Source organism: Rhododendron vialii, chromosome 11a (genome assembly GCF_030253575.1).
Source record: "Rhododendron vialii isolate Sample 1 chromosome 11a, ASM3025357v1".
In the NCBI taxonomy this organism is placed as follows: domain Eukaryota; kingdom Viridiplantae; phylum Streptophyta; class Magnoliopsida; order Ericales; family Ericaceae; genus Rhododendron; species Rhododendron vialii.
This window is the reverse complement of record NC_080567.1, coordinates 32986801-33009815: the sequence shown is the minus strand read 5'-3', so window position 1 is coordinate 33009815 and position 23015 is coordinate 32986801. Positions and strand designations below refer to the sequence as shown.

The 23015-nt window shown below is 39.9% G+C and overlaps 3 protein-coding genes, 1 long non-coding RNA gene and 1 other non-coding gene across 5 annotated transcripts; 2 read left to right on the top strand and 3 right to left on the bottom strand.

The window, feature by feature from the left end:
- Positions 1-371: 371 nt before the first annotated feature.
- On the top strand, positions 372-2218 carry LOC131307214 (uncharacterized). The gene is made up of 2 exons (XM_058333621.1): positions 372-1777; positions 2089-2218. Exon 1 carries the CDS (start codon positions 802-804, stop codon positions 1612-1614), a length of 813 nt encoding a protein of 270 aa, XP_058189604.1. The 5' UTR covers positions 372-801; the 3' UTR covers positions 1615-1777; positions 2089-2218.
- Positions 2219-6938: 4720 nt separating this feature from the next.
- On the top strand, positions 6939-8722 carry LOC131307220 (uncharacterized). Its single transcript, XR_009194021.1, has 2 exons — positions 6939-7117; positions 8088-8722. It is a non-coding gene; the product is annotated as an uncharacterized LOC131307220 (long non-coding RNA).
- Positions 8723-12430: 3708 nt separating this feature from the next.
- On the bottom strand, positions 12431-12511 carry TRNAL-CAA (transfer RNA leucine (anticodon CAA)). The gene has a single exon. It is a non-coding gene; the product is annotated as a tRNA-Leu (tRNA).
- Positions 12512-15299: 2788 nt separating this feature from the next.
- On the bottom strand, positions 15300-16852 carry LOC131307873 (protein PYRICULARIA ORYZAE RESISTANCE 21-like). The gene is made up of 3 exons (XM_058334597.1): positions 16558-16852; positions 16135-16216; positions 15300-15822 (listed from the first exon to the last, which is right to left on the bottom strand). The coding sequence occupies exons 1-3, from the start codon at positions 16567-16569 to the stop codon at positions 15497-15499; spliced, it is 420 nt and encodes a 139-aa protein (XP_058190580.1). The 5' UTR covers positions 16570-16852; the 3' UTR covers positions 15300-15496.
- A 2786-nt stretch (positions 16853-19638) lies between these two features.
- On the bottom strand, positions 19639-21737 carry LOC131307129 (putative L-type lectin-domain containing receptor kinase I.1). The gene is made up of 4 exons (XM_058333540.1): positions 21619-21737; positions 21446-21514; positions 21207-21301; positions 19639-19991 (listed from the first exon to the last, which is right to left on the bottom strand). Exons 1-4 carry the CDS (start codon positions 21735-21737, stop codon positions 19639-19641), a joined length of 636 nt encoding a protein of 211 aa, XP_058189523.1.
- Positions 21738-23015: the final 1278 nt, after the last annotated feature.

The window sequence follows — 23015 nt, the reverse complement described above, 5'->3', positions numbered from 1 at the left end:
ACGTTCACCGCGTAGAGCTCGTCGAGTTCTGCATGTGCACCAAAAATCAGCTTGATCAAATATCGTTAAGGGCCTCATCCGAACATATATAACTTGAAAAAAATGGATTTAGTGGTTTTGATCCAGTATTTCGTATCCATTAGGATTCATTTTTTTTCAAGCTATATATGTTCGGATGAAGCCCTTAACGATATTTGATCGAGCTGATTTTTGGTGCATATGTAGAACTCGACGAGCTCTACGCGGTGAACGTCTCCGATCGTCGGACCGATGCCGGAAAAGCCTCGCCGGAAGCCGTGCAACACGCTGTGCAGCACAAAGCTGCACAGCACACACACCCTGTCCCTGTTAAGGATGATTATCGGGATCCAAGGAGATGATTACTGACTTTGTGTATATCATTGATTTACTTAACTTCCTAGTACATAATTAGAATAGGAAACAGCCTTGTATAGAGCTAGTATTCACGATCTAAATTGATCCCCTTTTTTGTATAAATCCCACCCTTCAGCTGAATAATATGCACATTTTAGAATCAAAGGCTATTCTTTCTCATGGTATCAAAGCACTAAGGCTCCTCCTGTAAACCAAACCAAACCCTAGTTGTCACACCTTTCACTGCCAGAATCCATGGCAAAGGAAGACGAGCAGCTCTCGGAAAAATCCCAGGCATCCGGGCTCCAAGCAAGCACGTATCCCGATCCAAGCGATCCCTTCTACCTTCATCACTCGGACCAGCTAGGTCTGGTTCTTGTGGCGCAATTGCTGACCCAAGAAAATTATCCCATTTAGAGCCATGCGATGCTTATGGCTCTCACTACCAAAAACAAAGACGGCTTCATCGATGGCACCATCACACGGCCACTCGCAGGTTCAGCGGCAGAAATCAAACAATGGACCCGCTGCAACACTCTCGTCAAAGGATGGATCCTCAATTCCATCTCGCCTAATATTGCACAAAGTGTCATGTACAGTGAAGACGCTCACGAGCTTTGGAATGAATTGAAAGAGCGGTTTTCCCACACCAATAGGGTGCACCTTTTCCACATCGAGGAGGAAATCCCTGATTGTGTACAAGGAGACATGAGCGTTGGTGAGTACTACACCAAACTGAAAGGTCTATGGGATTTGCATGATGCGTTGCGTCCTCTTTCGCCTTGTAGCGGTGATACCGCGAAAGAGCTGCATCAGTACCATAAAAAACAATGCACCATAAAGTTCCTCATGGGTCTTAATGGAGTTTACATAGCAGCTCGTGGGCAAATCTTGCTTATGGAACCGTTACCCACAGTGAACAAGGTGTATTCTCTCATCATTCAAGATGAGAAACAGCGAGTCGTATCCTCACAGGCTATAGGAAAGGCACCAGAAGTTGCTGCTTTTGCTGTCAAGGATGGGTCGCATTATTTGTCCAAGAATCCACACCTCAGATGTGACCGTTGTGATGCCACAGGTCACACTTCTGACAGTTGCCGAGCACACCTCAAATGTGATTACTGTGGTTGGAAGGGTCACACCGTCGACATTTGTCGAAAATTGAAGAGGGCCACTTCTAATGGCAACAAGGGCAATCATCAGGATAGGAAGTATGGAAGCTCAAGCGTTATCCCCTAGGCTCACCATATTGATTCCAAACAAGGCAATCCTGATGTGTCGCCACCATCCTACAAACTTACAGCCCAACAGTACCACAACGTCCTTGCCCTCCTTGATCGCAACAAACCTAGCTATGTGGCCAATCAAGTGAGTACAATATCAACAATGAGCAATCTCTCAGGTACCGCAATGTGTGCAAATGCTCTTAGTTCAGAAACTTGTTGGATATTTGACACAGGGGCAACTGATCATATGGTCTGCTCTCCAAGCCTTATGACGACTAGTACATCAGTTACTAACTGCCATGTGCATTTACCTAATCATGCCCTTGCCGGTGTGACACATACAGGCACCATACGGTTTTCCGATGAACTTGTACTCCATAATGTGCTATGCGTTCCCACATTTAGATTGAATTTAATCTCGGTGACCAAGCTTACTAAGACTTCTTCATGCTATGCCGTATTCACTGATGAGTTTTGTTTTGTTCAGGACCAACATTCGGGGAAGATGATTGGGATGGGAACTGAACGAGAAGGGCTCTACTACTTGGATGTTGCGAAGAAAGCTGGGTGTTACTCTGTTTCGGCCGCTAATCCAACTTCCTCTCGCCTTGGTCATCTATCCAATAAAAGCCTGCATGCTATTTCTTTATCCTTTGTTCAATTGATGATTGTTCCATCTGCCCCCTTGCAAAACAGACTCGTAATCCTTTTCCTTTCAGTTCTATTAATACAAAGGCACCATTTGAGTTGATTCATGTTTGACATTTGGGGGGGCTATCATGTACCAACACTTGATGGGGCACGATACTTTCTCACAATTGTTGATGACTACTCACGCTGCACATGGGTTTACCTCTTACACCATAAATCTGATACCCGTAGATTTCTCACTACTTTTATTAAACCTTGCTGAAACACAATTTGAGTCTCGTATAAAAATCATTCGTAGTGACAAAGGGCCAGAATTTGATATGACTAAAATATTTTCTGAGAAAGGCATTTTGCATCAAGCTACCTGTGTCTCAACCCCACAACAAAACGGAGTCGTTGACCGCAAACATGGTCATCTTCTCAATGTGGCGCGTGCATTGCGTTTTCAAGCCAAGCTTCCAAAGCATTTTTGGGGTGATGCCATTCTCACTTCCACATACCTCATCAACCGTACACCCACACCGGTTCTTAATGGTAAAACGCCATACAATATCCTTTTTCACAAATCACCTGCATATAAACATTTACATGTGTTTGGTTGTTTATGTTTTGCTTCCACGCATCACAACCGTCCCACTAAGTTTGATGCTCGATCAACCCGCTGCCTATTTGTTGGGTATCTGTATGACACTAAGGGTTATAAGGTTTATGATCTAGACACAGGAAAAACTTTCATATCTCATGATGTTCTCTTTCATGAGCATGTCTTTCCATATTCCTCCACCATACTATTTCTCCACCTGTGTTTTCTCCAGCACAATCTACCATTTATGATGACCCTTCACCAGCTCACTCTATACCACCCATCACCGTTTCCCACACACCATACAACCATCCCTTTCCACCCATTGAGACTGATGAACCCACCTCACCACTTGAAATTTCCTCATCTTCCCCAACCCCACCACCACCACCACCACCTGAACCTCGGTTGCGCCGTCCTATTCACGCACCCAGCTACCTTCAGCAATATCATGTTGAAGCCTCATTACCTTCTCGGCCCCTCCCTTCGTCTAACTCGGTGTTGTCTGATCCTGGAGGTACTTTTCATCCTTTATCTCATGTCCTTACATATGATAGATTATCACCTGCACGTAGAGCTTTTGCCACCTCTATTTCAGTTGCCACGGAGCCACAGACATTTGCCCAAGCAGTTTGTGATTCCAAATGGCGTCATGCCATGAAGCAAGAACTATATGCACTTGAGGAAAACGGCACCTGGTCCCTCCAGCCACTTCCTCCCGGCAAGAAACCAATTGGCTGTAAATGGGTATACAAAATCAAGTTTAATCCAGATGGCTCGGTCGAGCGTCCCGCTTGGTTGCTAAGGGCTACAGCCAGATTGAAGGTTTGGACTATCATGAAACATTTGCTCCGGTAGCCAAGCTTGTCACTGTCCGCCTTCTTATTGCTGTAGCAGCCACCCAAAATTGGCACTTTCACCAGCTTGACGTCAACAATGCCTTCCTTCATGGTGATCTTGAGGAGGAGGTCTACATGTCTTTGCCTCCTGGTTTCGGACGAAAAGGGGAGACGAGTGTATGCAAACTACACAAATCCTTGTATGGGCTTAAGCAAGCCTCCCGCCAATGGTTTATCAAGGTATCCGCGGTCCTTAAACAAGCTGGTTTCCATCAATCCGAATCCGACTACTCACTATTTGTCCGAACCCGTGCTGGTATTTTCACTGCTCTTCTGGTCTATGTAGATGACATCATTTTGGTAGGAAACAACCTATAGGAGATTGAAGAGACTAAAACTCACCTCATGCAGCAATTCAAGCTGAAAGATCTCAGCAAATTGAAGTACTTTCTTGGCATAGAAATTGCTCGTTCTATCAAAGGGATTGTCCTTTCATAGCGCAAGTATGCGCTTGAGATATTAGATGATGCGGGCTACCTTGGGGTCAAACCTTCCAATTCACCCATGGAGCAAAATTTGTCTCTTACCAAGAATGAAGGTGAATGCATCAGTGATCCTTCATCTTATCGAAGGCTTGTTGGGAGATTGATCTACTTGACCATCACGCGGCCTGACTTGGTAGATGCTGTACATATATATTCTTAGCCAATACATGGACAAGCCTCGCACTCCACACCTGGAGGCAGCCAACCGAGTATTAAGTTATGTCAAGCACACACCAGGACAAGGTCTTTTCCTTTCTGCAAGCAGCTCAATACAGTTAAATGCTTTTTGTGACGCAGATTGGTTTAGATGCCGAGACACACGACGATCAACCACAGGATATTGCATATTCCTTGGGCACTCACTGATCTCTTGGAAAACCAAGAAGCAGAACATGGTTTCATGATCAAGCGTAGAAGCAGAGTATCGCTCTATGGCATTGACTTGTTGTGAGGTCACTTGGTTACGGTACATCTTGCATGACTTGGGCATTAAACACTCACAACCAGTCAAGTTGTACTGCGACAATCAAGCAGCTCTTCACATCGCCTCTAATCCGGTGTTCCATGAACGAACCAAACACATAGAGATTGATTGTCATCTTGTGAGGGAAACGATTCAAGCCGGAATGGTTAAGACATTGCGTATCTCTACATCAAAGCAACCAGCAGACATCTTCACCAAATCATTAGGCTTCCTACAATTCTCAAATCTACTTGACAAGTTGGGAATAATTAACATCTATTCCAACTTGAGGGAGAGTGTTAAGGATGATTATCGAGATCCAAGGAGCTGATTACTGACTTTGTGTATATCATTGATTTACTTACCTTCCTAGTACATAATTAGAATAGGAAACAGCCTTGTATAGAGCTAGTGTTCAGGATCTAAATTGATCCCCTTTTTTTGTATAAATCCCAGCCTTCAACTGAATAATATGCACACTTTAGAATCAAAGCTTATTCTTTCTCAACTACAAGGGAGGCACACGCTAATCGAGTGCACTTAAATTCTTATGTGACTAACTGAATCATTCATTTCCAATTTACCTCCCCTTGGAGGTGAAATTATAACAACTAATTATGAGCAAATTGCCGAGATTAATGAAGGATAACGACGAAACTACTATTAACTTCCCACACAACACTAAATTAATGATTGGTGAGAAAGTGATCCAAGTTTGTAACTCCTATTAAAGTTCTTTTCTATGTGACAAGTTATGGGGCCCAATATGTTAAATGTTGTATGGATTTTTTTAAGTATAATTATTGGTTTTCCCAAATTGGAGGTGGCCACAGCCTACCTTTGAATCCGTCTCTAGTTGGGAGTCGAGGGAAAGTAATGCTACTCTTGACCAAATTCTTGAGTTCATAGTAGATCTTCTTGACATGCGTGGTTGTGTGTGGGGACACTACAAGAAAATCGGGATCTAACAACGGTAAAAAACGTTACTAAAAAACACAAAAACTGTTGCTAAAAGCAATACCAACGGTTCACCAACCGTTGCGAGATATCCGTTGGTGTAGATGTATAACAACGGTTTTGACGAGCGTTGGTACAGATTTTTTTTTAGTAATGGTTTCTTTAGCAACGGTTTAAAGGCAAGTTTTTTTTTTTTAAATTTGGGGTAATTTTTTAGTAACGGTTTCTTAACCGTTGCTAAAGGCAAGTTTTTTTTTTAAAAATCTGGGATAAAATATGACATGGCAGGCCACGTGGCCCCCCCCTGTGGCCCACGTGGCGCTGACTTGGCGCATTGAAGGCAACACAATAATTTTGCTCCTCCTGGGAATCGAACCCAGGACCTCGCGTATGCGCGCGCGAGTGCGAACCAGCTGGGTTAGCCCAACACTTGTATAATATTGAGGGCCTTTTAATATTTATACTATGCAAACCGGTTGGGCTAACTTATGTCATTAGAGTTTTATCGATTTATTCTTAGGGAATTGATATTCGCGCTCCAAGATTTACTGCAGGCGCTCCATTTTTTGTTTTTACACTGTGATGTTGCCAGCAACATCACAGTGTAAAAACAAAATATAACAAAATATACACTGATGTTGCAAGCAACATCACAGTATAAAAACAAAAAATGGAGCGCTTGCAGTAAATCTTGGAGCGCGAAAATCAGTTCCCTATTCTTAATCCAAGTTTTTAAATTCGGTTTATACTATACAAACACCTACTTTTTTTTTTCCAATTGGAACCGTCTATTTTTTACATAGTAAAGATAGCTACGCTTGTTTGGATAAATAAGCCAAAGTGGCTTTTTTTTTGTCCTTATTCAAATTTTTTTTGCATTTGTTAGTTTCTCGTCAATTTTTTTGGGATTATTGCTTCGTCATGACGAGAGGAATCTAAAAAGTAAAAAATTTCAATCAAAACTTAATTTTTTTGAATAAAGACAAAAAATAAGCCAATAAGTTGATTTTTTCGTCTTTATAGTCCGGTTTTTAGTAACGGTTATGAAAAACGGTTGCTATAGTCCGGTTTTTAGTAACGGTTACTGAAAACCGTTGCTATAGTCCGGTTTTAGTAACGGTTATGGAAAACCCGTTGCTATAGTCTTGTAATCTAGTAACGGTCGCATGAAAACTGTTGCTATAGTCCTGTTTCTAGTAACGTTTTGTAAACCGTTGCTAAACACCATCTATACCAACGATTTTTCCAACCGTTACTAAAAAAACCGTTGGGAGATCCCAAATTTCTTGTAGTGGGACTTTTAATAATTTGTGTACTAGTTTTGGTATTTGCATGGAAATTTGGTTTATCCTTTCAAATCTTTTCTGATACACTGAGCTTCATTTGGCATATTAAATTGAAATTTTAGGTTTGAAGTGAAGTTCATTGAGGAAATTATTGGTGTACTCAAAATCAAGCAAGCTAACAAGCACCTGACAGTAAGTATGGATATTATTAAACAAAGTGTGATTGTTTGTAGCTAAAAGATAGGTCAATCGGTGGTTTCATTCTTTCATAAGTGGAAGTGGTGGAATAGATACGAGGGCAGTTGCTAAAGTTGTATACAATTCAAAACATATTAATAAGTCAAATAGCGGAGCCAGGATTTTTATCACAAAGGGGTCGAATTAAAAAATATAGATTTTTATTGACAAAAATACACTTTCATTATATACATTCTTTTCATCCGTGTATAATACTCTAGCTACATAAAGTGTTGTGTGTTTTCTTTTAGTAACTAGAACAATCAAATATCTTATACTTCATTTGATTATGTCTTGTTGAATTAAGGACCAAACTTAATTTGAGACTAATCACATACTATATCCTTAGTGTTTAAGTATACAAAATTTGTTACCGGGTCCCTTGCCAGCCCTAACACACCTAGATCTCCCCCTAGATATCATGCGCTGCTTGTTTTTATCCAAATGTTGGAGACGTTGACAAACGACCAATGGACTAGTTTTTTTTGGAAGGATAACTACTTTAAGATTTTTTTTATGGAAAGAAGAGCGCTAAAGTAAACAATGTTGATGATGGATGTTGGAGGTTTTTCTCTTGTCCTTGATGATAGGGATTAAACGGTACCAATGCTTGCATTAATTGGCCAACAAGATTGGTTTTTTTCAAGAATTATCATAACCGTCAAGAAAATAAAATTCCACTCATGTTTTGGGAGTATGCAGCTCTGTGGTTTTATTCTTTTAAAGCTAGTGCTTGAAGGGAAGCAATCAATTGCAAGGAAAATATGGATGAATTTTCAAGCAACATAATTGCTTCAGGGTCATCGTTACGTTTTCTTTCTCTTTGATTTCCTTTGCAAAATAGAATGAAACCATCAGAATATTAGTGAAGTACTCTTCATGATTTCCTCGTGACCACAATCCTTTGCTATTTTTTTGTTTCTAGGATCTTGACGAAAATATGCAAAACCTCAAAAGAAAGGTAGAGTACTTGAGCGGTCAAGAGAATGACATAAATTCACAAATCAGTGATGTGGAGCGCCAGCCAGGGATAAGACCAAAGAAAGAAGTTGAAGTTTGGCTCACAGCTATGCAATGGTTTAAAGACGACGTGCAAAGGCTTGAGCAAGAAGTACTTGGAGAAACGAATGTCTCCTCACACGGTTGGGAAAGGTTATCACCAAGAAGATTCTAGAGGTGCAAGAACTCTAGGAAAAGGGCAGTGATTTTAATAGTTTGATGATTGATGAAGATAAAACTGGTAGACTGTTGCAACAGGACCGCCTGGCTAGGAACATCTATTGTTCTTTTTTTGGTGTAATGTTCGTTGTTGCCTGTTTGCTTTCGTCCGGCCGTTTATACCATTGGATGATCCCAAAAGGAATTATTTTTTGAAAATGTAATGATGAAAACCTAAACTTCAAGTAGTAAAAAGGTGTTCGGTTACATGTATATTATAGATTCAATTGCTTGAGTTGTTAGAGAGTGTCTCGACGTGAACATATGTATATAGAATGTAATTTCTAAAGCTTGGTTCAGTCACTGAAAGATATTGAATCGAGCATGGTCTTTACTTATTTATTTAAACAAAATCAAACACAAAAGGGATTGTGCTCGTGAGGGAACGTCTTAACTATCCATTTGGATGCCCCAGTCGTAAACAGTGGGATTCATCATTGGATAATGGAAGATGTGAAGATGAAATTCGGAGTCGAATACATTGCCACGGGCATCGCCGATGGAAGACAAGGCGATGGAGCCTGAAAATTTAAGAACTTGAATCGCTTCTCTTATGGAAGGCCGGAGCTTGCTATGGTCGGGGATGGGTGCACACCGGAGACCAAGGACCGACCATTTTTCCATTTCGTGCTAATTGAAATCTTCACCCAGTTTTAAGTCTGCAGCTACAAGCAGTTTCTCCCTCCCGTACTGTTGGCGGAGAAGGAGGAAAAATATGTTCACATTTGGTAACAGATTATTTGGTGATTATGTTGCCTATTATGTGAAGATTGGATGCTTATCTTGCTGCTTAAGCCGTGGGATTAATTCCCTTGATTTCTCTCATGTAATTGTATTTATATTGAGGGTGCTCTGTTATAGCAACCCATGAATAAGAATTCCCCTACGTTCTTCCGTGGATGTAAGTCACAATCCGTGGCTAAACCACGTAAATTACTTCTTCTTTTTCCGTTTCTTCACGTACAGACCCATTCCACCAAATTTGTTGTCTCGTCTTCTTTCACCCTATGGTCTCTGCCACATGCTATTTTCAAAGCCACGACTCCAAAGCTATAGACATCCGACACATTTCGGTGTGATGTAGCCTATTGTCCCTGCCGCCATTGTTGTTTGTGACTCTTTTTTGGGATCAACAAGCCTAGCAAACCCAAAATCTCCCAATTTGGCATTGAAATTTGAGTCCAACATCACATTGCTTGATTTTACATCATATCCCTATGCACAGTGGCAGAGCTAGGATTTTGAGTTCGGAGGGGCCGGCTTAAAAGACATTTTTTATTGGAATATATAATTATTATATCATAAGGTTTTTGCTTTTCGATTCACTACATTTGTACATTAAAATGATTTATTTATGCTAATTCAACTGTTGCGTGCTTATTTTTTATAATTGCGAATGATTATATCTTAGTAATTAAATAGGTTGATCAACATCTGTGTCATAATTTTTTAGTCTTATTTTCAAATTTTAAATACATGCAAAACTAATATTGTCTTTCCTATGTTATGTTAGTCCGTGCAACCTTAAAATCATGAGTTCATCCATCTCTAAGCACAGATCCAGACACATACATGTCCACAGCCTTCTAATGCTTGTGGGTCTAAGGCATATCATCTAGGATTCACGTCTATCGAACAGTTCAAGACATATCTTTATTCCGATATATGTCCGAACATACCAGTGTTAAATAAACGATCTTGCTAACCTTTGCCTAATGGGCGGAGGATAATAAACACATAATTCCAAACAAGTTTGGATATCAATGCATATATCACGAATAATATTAATACACTTTTACAAATATCAATGCACTTTTTACCTATTATCCTATCCATTTTGGGTGGATGTTAGAATAATCCTTAAATAAATAATAAAAAAGCAAGGAAAGGAAAGGAAAGACAAAAAAATGTACTATAGTTTATCCAGTTTCTTTTCTTTTTTGAGTGGCATGTGGTGTAGACCATCACTTGTAAACTGATCATGTTTTTCTTGGTATCAAAGGCTGCCAAGATGTTTCCCTTCTATAATATAGCAATTCCGTGTGCCTAGTGCCTACTTTCTCAAATCCCTTTCACTCTCCATTTATAATTTCAGTGCTATAAAGTTTTTCGTCTTTTGTCCTTAAAGCATATTGGTATTGCTAGCTGAGGAAAAGTTTAATATATGGCCTTTTATTGACTAATAATACATCTAGTATTTTTTGATCGGCAATAATATACGTATTATTACTGGTTTGACCAATCATGAATATGTCTTGCATGTCATGGAAATATATTCTAGTTACATGACCTTGCATAACTCAAGGTCTGTATCCACCTATCTGAAGAGTCATTGAAACACTTCTTTATTCCCTATTTTTTTAGCTCCATGGAACAATATACTACTGCAGAAACATGGAACACTACAAGAAAAATTACATTGGGTGACGAATGAAAACCGTCACAAATTGCATGTTTTTCGTCACAAATAATATAGGTGACAAAAAAAAATTTGTTGAAGATTCCTACCTGGTGACGAAATCTATTTTTTGTCACCTACAGAGCCTTTTGATGACGAAATATTTCGTCACCAAAAAGTGAATAATTGGTGACTAAATTTTTTTCCTCACTTATTGTACTTTTTGACGACGAAAAAATTCGTCACCAATGGATCACATTGGTGACAAAAATTTTCATCACCAATATAAGAAATCGGTGACAAAATTTTTCGTTGCAAAAGACGTTTTCATATGGGAAAAAAAATTATTCTTTCTTGCTCCTGTAAGGTTTCAAACCCGAGTCCCCTGAGTTTCTTGCGAAAGCTCCAACCAATTGCGCTACAAACACTTTTCAGTAAATATTTGAAATATCAAATATATAACATATATGTTTAACATGAAAATATATTTTGAACCTTTAAACATTAAAATTAGCAATTTTGATAAACATAAAAGTTGTAGGCAATTGAGTTATTGTTCAAACCCTATTTGAATTATCTCAATCGGAGTTTTTAGCAAAGAATTATGTCCGAAATACATTTAGTGATAAAACGCAATTCATAAATTTCGTCACGAAAGGTACCCATTTGACGACGAAATATATTTTTCGTCACTGAAAGCGTTAAAATGGTGACGAAATTATTTTTTGTCACCAAAGTTAAGCATTTGGGGATGAAAAAAATATTTCGTTACTAAATTGGTCTCATTTGGCAACGAAATATATTTTTTATCACTAAATGATTATCTTTGGCGATGAAAATTAATTTTGTCACCTTTTTTAAACTTTCGGCGACGAAAAATGTATTTCGTCTCTAAATGGGTACCTTTCATGACGAAAATATTTTTTTCGTCCCTAAACAGATATAATTGGTGACGAAATTGTTTCATCACGGAAGTTGTCAAAACAGTGACGAATTTATTTTTTCATTGCCAAACATACTTATTTAGTGACGAAATTAAATTTCGTCGCCACTTTTTCGTCACCAATTTACATTTTTCTTGTAGTGGAAGAAGTGAAATCTGAGATCAAAACACTATGTATGGATGGTATGAACTATTTAAACAAGAATTCTTGAACTGTTTAAACTAGAATTCTTGAACATCGAACTTCAGATATTCACGACCAAGAAGTATTAGATTCTCTTTCAGATAGGCCTAGAAAGGCAAAAGAAGGCTGAAATGCCAATAGACGTCTATTATTGAATTCACCCCACCCTAGAGTACCTATTTTTGGAACGTCCAGTGCCTAAGTCATTGAATGGTTAAGTCACCAATCCTTAAAACAAACTATGTAATGTACTTTAGCTGCTGGGTTACGAACATGCATTTTACCAGAGGTTTCTTTCGAATTTACATTCTTGTTGAAACATATACTCAGGGGGGGTGGGTGCAGGGTGGATGGTTTGAAAGCAGACTCCCCATTCATTTGATATGGAAGATCACCAAGATCTCGTGATTTGCTGCTGAACTTATTCCAATTAAAAGAGCTCGGATCGAATCGGTATTGATATACCGACTCGATCTGAGCTCTCTTATTGATGAATTGTTCATTCAATGAGCATTCTCAATATTTTGCCTTGAAGAGGATTCGAACCTCCACGCTTTTTAGCACGAGATTTTGAGTCTTGCGTGTTTACCATTTCACCACCAAGGCATCTTGGAAGTGAAGCGTAATCCATGAATATGATATCTATCTAGTGTGATGTATGAAATATATGACAAAGGTGCGGTGTTGGATTATTGCTATTGATCGGACATGTCATGTCATATAGGCCCAAGTCGGACACCCAATTGCTTCGATTTGCATTATCCGGAGGATGCTTTAATATATCAAATAAGGTGAACAATCAAATCTATTTCTCGATTCAACAGAAGCCCAAAGAGGTGAATAGGGTCCCAAATAAGGAAAAATTTGTTAAAAGCAAATCCGATTATGTCTCTTTTTAATCCTAAATGAAATGTACGAATCCACAAAGAAACATAGTATCTATTTCGATACGCTCGACTAACCCCTTCTCATAATGAGAATGTATATCTCTATTTCGATCTAGTCCGGTAGGGAATGAACTTATAATCATGAAATCAACTCGATCATCAAATTATAGATTATAAGTTCATAACCCTAGCCCATTCCCATTTTGGACAGAACAGATCTACTAATTCTTTGATGCCACTTAGTAAGATGGATCTTGACCAAAGAAATAGACCCTAGAAGCTAAAAAAGGGTATCCTGAGCAATTGAAATAATCGGGTTCATTGGTATTCCTAGTATAGTAGATGCTATCACACATACAATCATACTCAATTCGATGGAATTCGTTGATCTTAAAGGAGATCGTCGATAATTTCGCACGTAAAGGGTTATTTCTTGGTTTCGTCCAATCATTAATAACATGATTATTTTTAGATAATAATAGATAGAAAGAAGGCTTGTAATGAGTCCTATTAAAACTAAGAAATATAGACTTGCGTGCCATCCACACAAGAACAAATAGAATTTTCCGAAAAACCCTGCTAATGGAGGAAGACCTCTTAGGAATAAGAGACATAGGGCTAAAGAGAGAGTCAAAAAAGGATCTTTCGTGTATAATCCTGCATAATCTCGAATGTTATCAGTTCTGGTATGTAGACCAAATAATACAATACAAGCAAAAGTTCCTAAATTCATGGAGATATAGAAGAACATATAAATTATCATGCTTGCATATCCATCATTTAAGTCTCCAACAATTATGCCAATAATTACTTATCCGGTTTGACCTATGGATGAATATGCAAGCATACGTTTCATGCTTATTTGAGTAATAACAATGAGGTTTCCCAAGATCATGCTAAGAATAGCTAAGATTTTGAGAAGAAGATTCCATTCGTTTGATGAGAAATAAAAGGGAATATAAAAAATTCGGATGGTTAAAGCTGAAGCAGCTACTTTCGAAGTAACAGAAAGAAAGGCAATGACTGGAGTGGGAGAGTCAGAGTCGAAATGAATATTTGGATGTATCATGGAAATTCTTTGAAAGAAAAGAATCAAATAATTTTTATGGGGTCGAACAAAATATCTATCATTTCCCCTTTGAATCGATTATGCTTTTTGGTTTCCAAAGGAATGTTATTATGTTGTCTTAAAGGGGGAATTAATCCTTTGAATCCGGTACCAATGGGTATCATATCCCCCCGAACAACATTCTCTTTCAAGCCTTCAACCAATCGATACGACCTCGAAGAGTAGCTTTTGCTAAAACTCGAGCAGTTTTCTTGAAAACTCGTTTTAGATATGAAACTTTGAGTATTCAGAAATGCTCTTGTTATTCCCAATAAGACAACTTGGTAATGGATTGCTTCTTCCAAAGCACGCCTCATTCATTTCACTTACAACAATCCAATTAGTTCTCTGGGTAAGAAAACATTAGACATTCCATCTTCTGAAACCAACACTTTTGATGTTATTTGACGTACAATAAGTTCGATATGCCTATTATGGATCTGCACCCCGTGGGATCGATAAACCTCTTGGATCTTATTAACCAAAGAGATTCGTTTTTGCACTATAGTTAGCTCAGCACCAATCAAAAATCACCAAGGAATTCCCAGAATTTTTGTTATACATTGATTCCAAGCCTCAACCCTTTTTTCTAGATTCATCGAAATTGAATCAATCAAATGCACTTCGAACATTTTTTCCACTTTTGGAAGACTTTGCGTTATATCACTAGATCTCGATTTTTCATATAGAAATGTAAGTAATGTATCACCTTCGTAAAGGATTTCCCCATAATGGCTATTAATAGTTGTTCCTGGAGTTGCCAAATGGGGCTTAGCTGATCGTATTACTATTACAGAGTCAACTTGAACAATTAGAACTTGACCTGATTTTAGGTGTGGCCCGTTTTTGGCTATATATACATTTTCACAAATAAACTGTTCGAGGCTCATTTTTATAGATGTTTTTTCGCAATAATTGTGATAGAGAAAATACCAATAATTGTCAATTATTGACAGTGGTAATTAAACAACTTAAAGCAATTTGATTATAATTCAATTCGTGACGATCATAAGTAGAAAGTTCATATTCTTCAGTCATTGATAAACAATTTGTTGGACAATACTCAACGCAATTGTTGCAAAATATATAGATTCCGAAATCAATACTGTAATTAAACAACCGTTTCTTTTGAATATTGGTTTCCAATTTCCAATCTACAACGGCTAGATCTATAGGACATACATGAACACATACTTCACAAGCAATGCATTTATCAAATTCAAAGTGGATTCGACCCCGAAATCGCTCGGATGTGATCAATTTTTCATAAGGGTATTGAATAGTTACAAGAAAATGATTGACGTGGAATAAGGTACTCATATTCTTTGTGAGTTCCTGATCTAACTTCGAAGGAACAACAAATCATGTAAAGATGAAACAAAAGCATATGCAAAGTATATGATTAACGAAGAATCTTACTAACCAAAGATCATTACATGCATATTACCATATAACCCCATCTCAATTGACTATTTGGCCACCACCGCCAGACTACCAAACTCGTTAAACACCCCCCCCCCTATACCCACAAACAAGTATGCTTTTTGTTTTTCAACAAAAGTAATAAAAAAGCTTGATCATGAGGAAGCACTACCATCACATGATTGTGCAACCAGAAGTGTTTTCTTCATTAAAGTACTCATTGCAACGACTTACTCCATAACAAGCCCTATTCCGACCATACCCATACCCATAATAGGATGGTACTGGCCTCCCATACCCCTCATAACATGGGCCCCAAGGGATACCCTTGTAACATTGCCCACAACATACCGGAGCCGGTGGAGGCGGTTTAATCTCAATGCTCTTGATTGTTTTCCCACCTTTGCAACACAACTTGTCACGAATCTTCTCCGGACAGCAGCATACTACAGTGATCGTCACCGTATTCTGCTTCTCGTCATAAGCCTGGCTTCGAATTTCTATAATTTGTCCCCAAAAGTTTGACATCGCACAAAAGTCAGTTTCTTATACTAAAAGTTTAGAAAATATCGAAAAGCAAACAGTAGTTGTCGTACTTACTTTTTATCTTGTCGTACTCTTGTTCTCATCTTTATTCACGTACGTAAATGCATCCAATTCTTCTTACCTCTTTATTTGATTTTTATGTACAAATAACAATTTTGTACTATTTGTTGTTTCGCGTGAATGAAAAGAAATGTAAAAATCATTCTCCCTTCACGTGAATGAAAAGAAGTGTAATGAATAATAATAATAATAGGCGCGGGTCTCACGGGGAAATTTGGCAAGAACTTTCTTGATCTTCCTGTAGCAACTAGGACACTGAAGGTCCACCTTCAGCACCATTGTTGTAACCTGTTACATGATTGAAAAGAAAAACACAAAGAGTTACATATGAACTGCACTGCTCGGTAGCAGGGGATATCACGGAAGCAGGGGATATTAACTCAGTGGTCTATCATAGGAGATGTATAATTGAGAAGAAATAGAATCAGGATTGGTGGAGTAGACATTGAACAAAATAAAGCAAATATATATATATATATATATATATATATATATATGTGTGTGTGTGTGTGTGTGTGTGTGTGTGGCTAAAGAAAGCAATTAATCCACGACAACAGAAAGCTGAACTATATATCTCGTGTGGTATTTATGTATGTAGAGATAGAGGGAAATGGTGTTTACAAACAAACCTTCTCAGCCATAATCGAGACCTGGGGATAATCAGATCCGAAGCTAGAAATGAACGAATTGGAGAGAGAGAGAGAGAGAGAGAGAGAGAGCGAGAAAGAAGGGGAGAGGGATGGAGAGAGATCAAGAAGGCCTTGCTTTAAGAATGTTAAGAATGGAAAAAACGCTGTTGTCGTACGTAATGGAAATTAGCTTAAGAATGGAAAAGGGTAGAATTGAAAATTAGGCGGGAACTAACAAGGTGCTGACACGTGTTAAGGACGATGGAACTCCATACGATCATCAAAATTGTCTCCTTCAATTTCCTTCAATTTCCCACAGAGGTTGAGGTGGCCTATGATTGCTGACTCTTCACTCACCTTCACTCCACATTAGGATGGCATGTGCTGGCCTTTGATTGACAGAACCATCTCACGTTCCCATTCTTCAATCACTTTGTGGACAAGACCCATATCCTCGAATGACAATCTATCTATCTATATACTCCCTATATATTCTATAAGAATCTAATTTCCTCACTATTTAAAACGAAATTCTCTCCTTGACTCTCTCTCATACGTGATGTATTCTATAAGAATGTTGTGACTTAAATTAAAATGAAGCACTCTCCTTAACTCTCTCTCCTACTTGGAATAAGTGTGAACTTTGTGTGAAATTGAATAATTTTGAACACGTTTTGTGTCCCAAACATTTGTGTCTAGAATCTCCGCTGGCAAACAAACTTGATGTCAATCATTGGCAAAGTCTAGTCGCATAAGAAAATGTTATGGATGTTTCTTTTGGATGACAAAGGCGAAGGATGTTTATTGCGAATGGTTTGTACCTATTCTGTGTTTTTTGATTTCGTTAGGAAATTGTGTGGCACAATGCAAGGTTTTTTTGTTTAGGTACATATCCCCGATTTTCCACGGGAATTTCTGTTCCCCGTTTGAGACGGAGATGGAGGGTCATTAAAGAAATTTCCCTGTTGAGATCAGGGTGGGAACTGGGATTGAATATAGGTTCGGGGAGGACAGTGGTATTCACTTCCACCCCGCCCTGTTGCCAACCCTAGCTAAGGGGTTCAAATTGGCAATACAAATAAAAGGTTGAGGATTGACTAAAATTTCAGGAGTCAACAAACGGGAGTTAAAATGGATCCTGTTCAGTCCCTGTGAAGAGACAGTCCTGATTGGGATCGTTCATTTGCTGCAATTAGCTGTTTGAATGTATTTTTACACTTTTACCTATAAGAGTGTATTCTTACCGGTAAAAGTGTATGAGAAAATCCGAACCGTTAAATCTACTAATGGACTGTCCCGATCTAAACTGTCTCGTCCAGTTCAAACCATTGAACTGCTGAGAGGCCGGACCATATTCACTGGACCCTATTCAATAGTATTTACTATTGAAAACCTCAGGGAGGCCAGTCTAATTTTTCCACGAAACAAAACTAACACATGGACTGGAAGGACTGGACGGGTTGCCAACCTCTTTCGCTATCAGCGTTCAAGATTCAGGTTAACTTCCACGGTTCCACCCTTAAACCGTTTCGGCTAGTTGTAAAGCGGTTAATAAATAGACGAGATTTAGCCATGAAACTGCGTGTCAACGTGTATTGAAAGGCTTTAAATTTAGATACGATTGTTTTTAGAGTTGCGTTTTGAAATTGCGTTCCTGGTATCGCTTTTTACTATCCAGGTATCTCTTTGTCTCTCTAGCTTGAATGTGATGCATGGTATTTTCGTATATACGCACACATGCAGAGTGTGTATCGAAATCAAGAATGTTTTTTCTCAGATTGTCCGTTTCCAATGAAACATCGCGATACGTTTACTTATACTAATTCGGTTAGGTGTTTTATATACAGAAGAATTAAATTCGTGAATTTCAGGTTCATAGCAATAGTTCAAAAATATTTACACTTTGGGATCTCCAACCTAGTGGTAAAAGAAGTCCAAGGTTGGATATATAATATTCTCCACTTCCTAAAAACAAAATCAAACACAAAAGGGATTGTGCTCACGAGGGAACGTCTTAACAATCCATTTGGATGCCTCAGTACGTAGTAAACAGTGGGATTCATCATCGGATAATGGAAGAGGTGAAGATTTAGCCATGAAATTCGGAGTCGAATACATTGCCACGGGCATCGCGGATGGAAGACAAGGCGATGGAGCCTGAAAAATTAAGAACTTGAATCACTTCTCTTATGGAAGGCCGGAGCTTGCTATGGCCGGGGATGGGTGCACACCGGAGACCAAGGACCGACAATCTTTCCATTTCGTGCTTATTGAAATCTTCACCCAGTTTTAAGTCTGCAGCTACAAGCAGTTTCCCCCTCCCTTAAAGACCCACTCCACCAAATTTGTTGTCTCATCTTCTTTCACCCTATGGTCTCTGCCACATGCTATTTTCAAAGCCACGATTCTGAAGCTATAGACATTCGACACATTCTTGTGTGATGTAGCCTAGTCCCTGCCTCCATTGTTGTTTGCGACTCTTTTTTGGGATCAACAAGCCTAGCAAACCCAAAATCTCCCAATTTGGCATTGCAATTCGAGTTCAACATCACATTGCTTGATTTTACAACCCTATGCATAGTGGCGGAACCAGGATTTTGAGTCTGGGGGGCCGGCTTAAAAGACATTTTTTTTATCGAAACATATACTTATTATATCATAAGGTTTTTGCTCTACGATTCACTACATTTGTACATTAAAATGATTCTTTAGGGTAATTCAATTATCATGTGCTTATTTTTTATTTATGAGCGAAATTGAGAATATAAAATAACTAATTTTTTATCAAATCGAACAAAAATTATTAATATTATAAGTAGTTATACACGAATAATTATCAATAATATTTAAAATAAGGTATGTACAAAATAAATTTTTTTAAAACTTGGATGCTCGGGGAGCTGGAGCCGGGGCCCCAACATAGCTCCGCCCCTGCCTATGCACCACACAGTGCTCCCAATATTCTTTGTGTAGATAGCGCAATGCAAAGGCCATACCTTGAGCAATTTTATATCTTGTTCCCCATGTCAACAAGCTTTTCCTTTGAAGAGATGGGAATCTAAGCTTCCAATTTCCATGTACTCATATAGGAGTACGCAATAGTTCTTTCTTCTCGTGGCACCATCCGATGAATTGAACCAAATTCCTGTGCCTCAACTGGCTGATGATGTTCACTTTTAATGTGTGCTCCTTCTTCCCTTGTTTTGACCCCTTTGATATCCTCTTGACAGCATTAATATCACAGTGCGATTCCCTCAGAAAACCTCTATAAACTTTGCCAAATCCTCCCTTTCCAAGCTTTTGTCGTTCCTCCACAAAGTTATTTGTCGTGAGAGATAATTGATCGTAAACTTCAAGAAAAACTATTGGGTGGTCTTGGGGCACTGTCATGTGGTACTCAACGCTCTTCTCCACCACGCATGTGGAGCCCAGTACTTAGTGTATAAATTCCAAAAAAAAGTGTGATGGAGAAGGGCATTGGTGGCATGACTCCAATCTCTCAAAATCTGTGTTGCAACCTGCTATGTTTGGTTTGGATTTTGAAATTTTTTTTGAAAAATAGTAGGGATAATAAGTGGAGAGAGATAGAGAGAGAAATGTTGGAAGTAGGGAGACAAGAAGTTGGGCACATGCAATGCATGTGCACGTTACAAATCCAACAAAGACCCAAAAAATATACTCCCTCCATCCCTTTTTCTTTGTCATTTTTCATTACACGTGTTGTTCTTTAAACACTTATATGTTTCAATTTATAATATTTTTCATAATTTCGAATACTTTGTTTTATAGACCTAATCGAGAACTATCAAACAAAATCCATATTGCATATTTTTGAAAATTTATATTAGAAGATATAAGCGATTGAAAATTGACATGAATTTCGAAAATATTAGACAAAGAAAATGAGACAGAGAAAGAGAAAAGACTCTGTACCATTATGGCCTTGTGGGAGCGTGGGAAAGTAATTTTCCTGGGCTCTGCTACTTGGCATTGGTGTTGGTTGTGCTAGGGTTTTGGTGGCTGGTGGTTTGGTTGTGGGCTGCGGACCGGTGGTGGGGTTAGGGTTTGATTGTGGTGTTTGGGCTGGAGCAAGCCCATTTATGTGTTGTATTGTTTTGATATGGGTTTCAAACTCATTTGGGGTGTTTGGGCTTCGGCCTATTCAGGTGGGCTTGGTCCCAATTAAGTGTCCTCTGATTGGTTTCTTGTCAATCATAGGTTTTGGGTCTCGGATTGGGCAGTAGATTATTCTGTGAACATGATACTATTTCTTTACTCTTATTAGTCTTGTAACAATTTCAAGATTAATGAAATTTTGGTGCAATCTTGGAGACCAAGCGAAGACGAATACTCCCAGGGCTCACTGTGATGCAACAGTGACATCAGCCGACGCGTGTCGAGCGTTGGTGCAATCTTGGAGACCAAGTGAAGGGTTCCCTATAAATATCCCATTATGCCTACTTGGAAGAGGTACGCTCAAACAAAACCCTAGCTCCCAATCCCTAACTCCTTCTGGCAAGCAATCTGACTCTTGCACCGGAGGGCCATCCCGGAGGACCTCCGGTGTGGTCTCTTAGTCGTGCTTCGTTTTGCAGGACTAATCAAGGAGACGGGAGCTAACCAAGAACCCACATTCAGAAAGTACGAACCAATCGGAACGGAGCCCCCACAATTTGGTGAACCCGACGTGAACTTGATTCTCAGATCCACGGCGGCTCCTCCACCTCGACCGCCTCGTTCGTACCTAAAAACCTCACCCCTCCAGATCTCCACCAGTCTCCTCCAAAGAAAAATGGGCGGAGCACCACCACCACCTCCTCTCTTTCAACCCCTCAGTTCCTCTTTGCACATCACCTCCGAAACTGGTATCAACGCCTCCCCATCTCACCCTCTTGGATTTACTCCACCAGGCGTGAGCTCTTCCATCCAACGTCCAGTCGGCCTGAGTGAAGATGCTCTGGCATATGTACAAATGCTAGAACAGCAGCAAGAACAGACCAACACTGATGTAGCCGTCCTACGAATGGAGATCGAAAAAATTAAGGCCAAAGAATTTCCAACGGCATCCCACTCTGGATCTCAGGGTCGGCGCCGGAGAGGAAATCTGCCACCCCCTCCTCCTTTGGGTGCTGACGCGCGGCCAAAACGAATCTCAGTCCACGACCGCCTGGACCCACCATTGACAGACCATCGAACAGGGGATAGCGCTCGCCTTAGGCAGCAGCTCTCACCAGTTCATAAACGTCTCGGCAATGGTGCGGGACATAGGGGAAGATAAGGACGACGAGAGGGGAGCCTGCATACCATTTTCTCGAGTTCATCGGCTGGAGACGAATACTCCCAGGGCTCCCAAAGCTACGATACCGTGGAATTTCAAGACAACGATCAGGCTCTCATCCCGTACAAATCCGAACGGCAAAGAAGCCGAACGCCGAGAAGAAACGGGAAAGGTCCCCAAAGCCATCGGATCGAACATGATGAAGTCCCTCGGGAAAAGGTCTACGAAGGCCGACCAACAAATTCAGTAAGCGGTCGGAGGCTAAACCGTGAAAGGAGTGTAAGTGTCATCGTTCGGCAAGACGATCGCCCTAGCCAACGAAGAGTTTACCATACCGAAAATCTTCCAGAAGAAGACTACAGAAAGGTCCCCATAGAGAAGAGGGAGAGGGGATTTCAACGTCGGCAGGATGAGAACGAAGGAAAACAAAGGGAACAAGAATGCCGAGCATCAAAGAAGTCTCGAAACGCTCGGGAAGGTCATCCCCCTCGGCCAACCCACGAGTACCAGTTGAAAAAGCTGACGGAATCACCCTTCTCGGCAAAGATCCAAGCCACGTTGCCGAAGCTAGGTCTACATCTCCCAAAGTTCCAGAAGTTCGATCCCAGCACGACCGAGGCATACACCCATCTCATCAGTTACAGAAGCACCATCTCATGCGTCACCGACGACGATGCCATCATGTGCAAAGCATTCCCCTCAAGTCTTGGGCGCCTCGGCTTGCTTTGGTTCAACCAACTAGAGGCCGGATCGATCCACAGTTTGAAAGAGCTTGAAAGAGCTTTTAACTATCGGTTCATCACTAGCAACAAGCAAGCCAAGGAAGAAGATGCCTTGGCACAGATGAGAAAGAGGCCCGGCGAGACGCTTCGGAAGTATGCCGAACGTTACTGGCAATTGTTTAACGAGATACCCGGTGTTGATCAATACTGGGCGGCAAGGAACTTCAAGAATGGGTTGGAAACAGGAAGCAAGATCTTGGATGAGCTGGCAATAAGGGCGCCTCACGGAATGAATGAGCTAATGAGGACGGTAGAACAGTTCTGCTCCTACGAAGAGTTCCTCGCCGTGCGAGAACTCCAAGGAGGACAAAACTCAATCGTACCTCAAAGCCTTCATGTCCCCACGCCCCAAATCGCACCACCGAAGCCTGTGGTCGCTGTCCAGCCGAAGAAGCAGG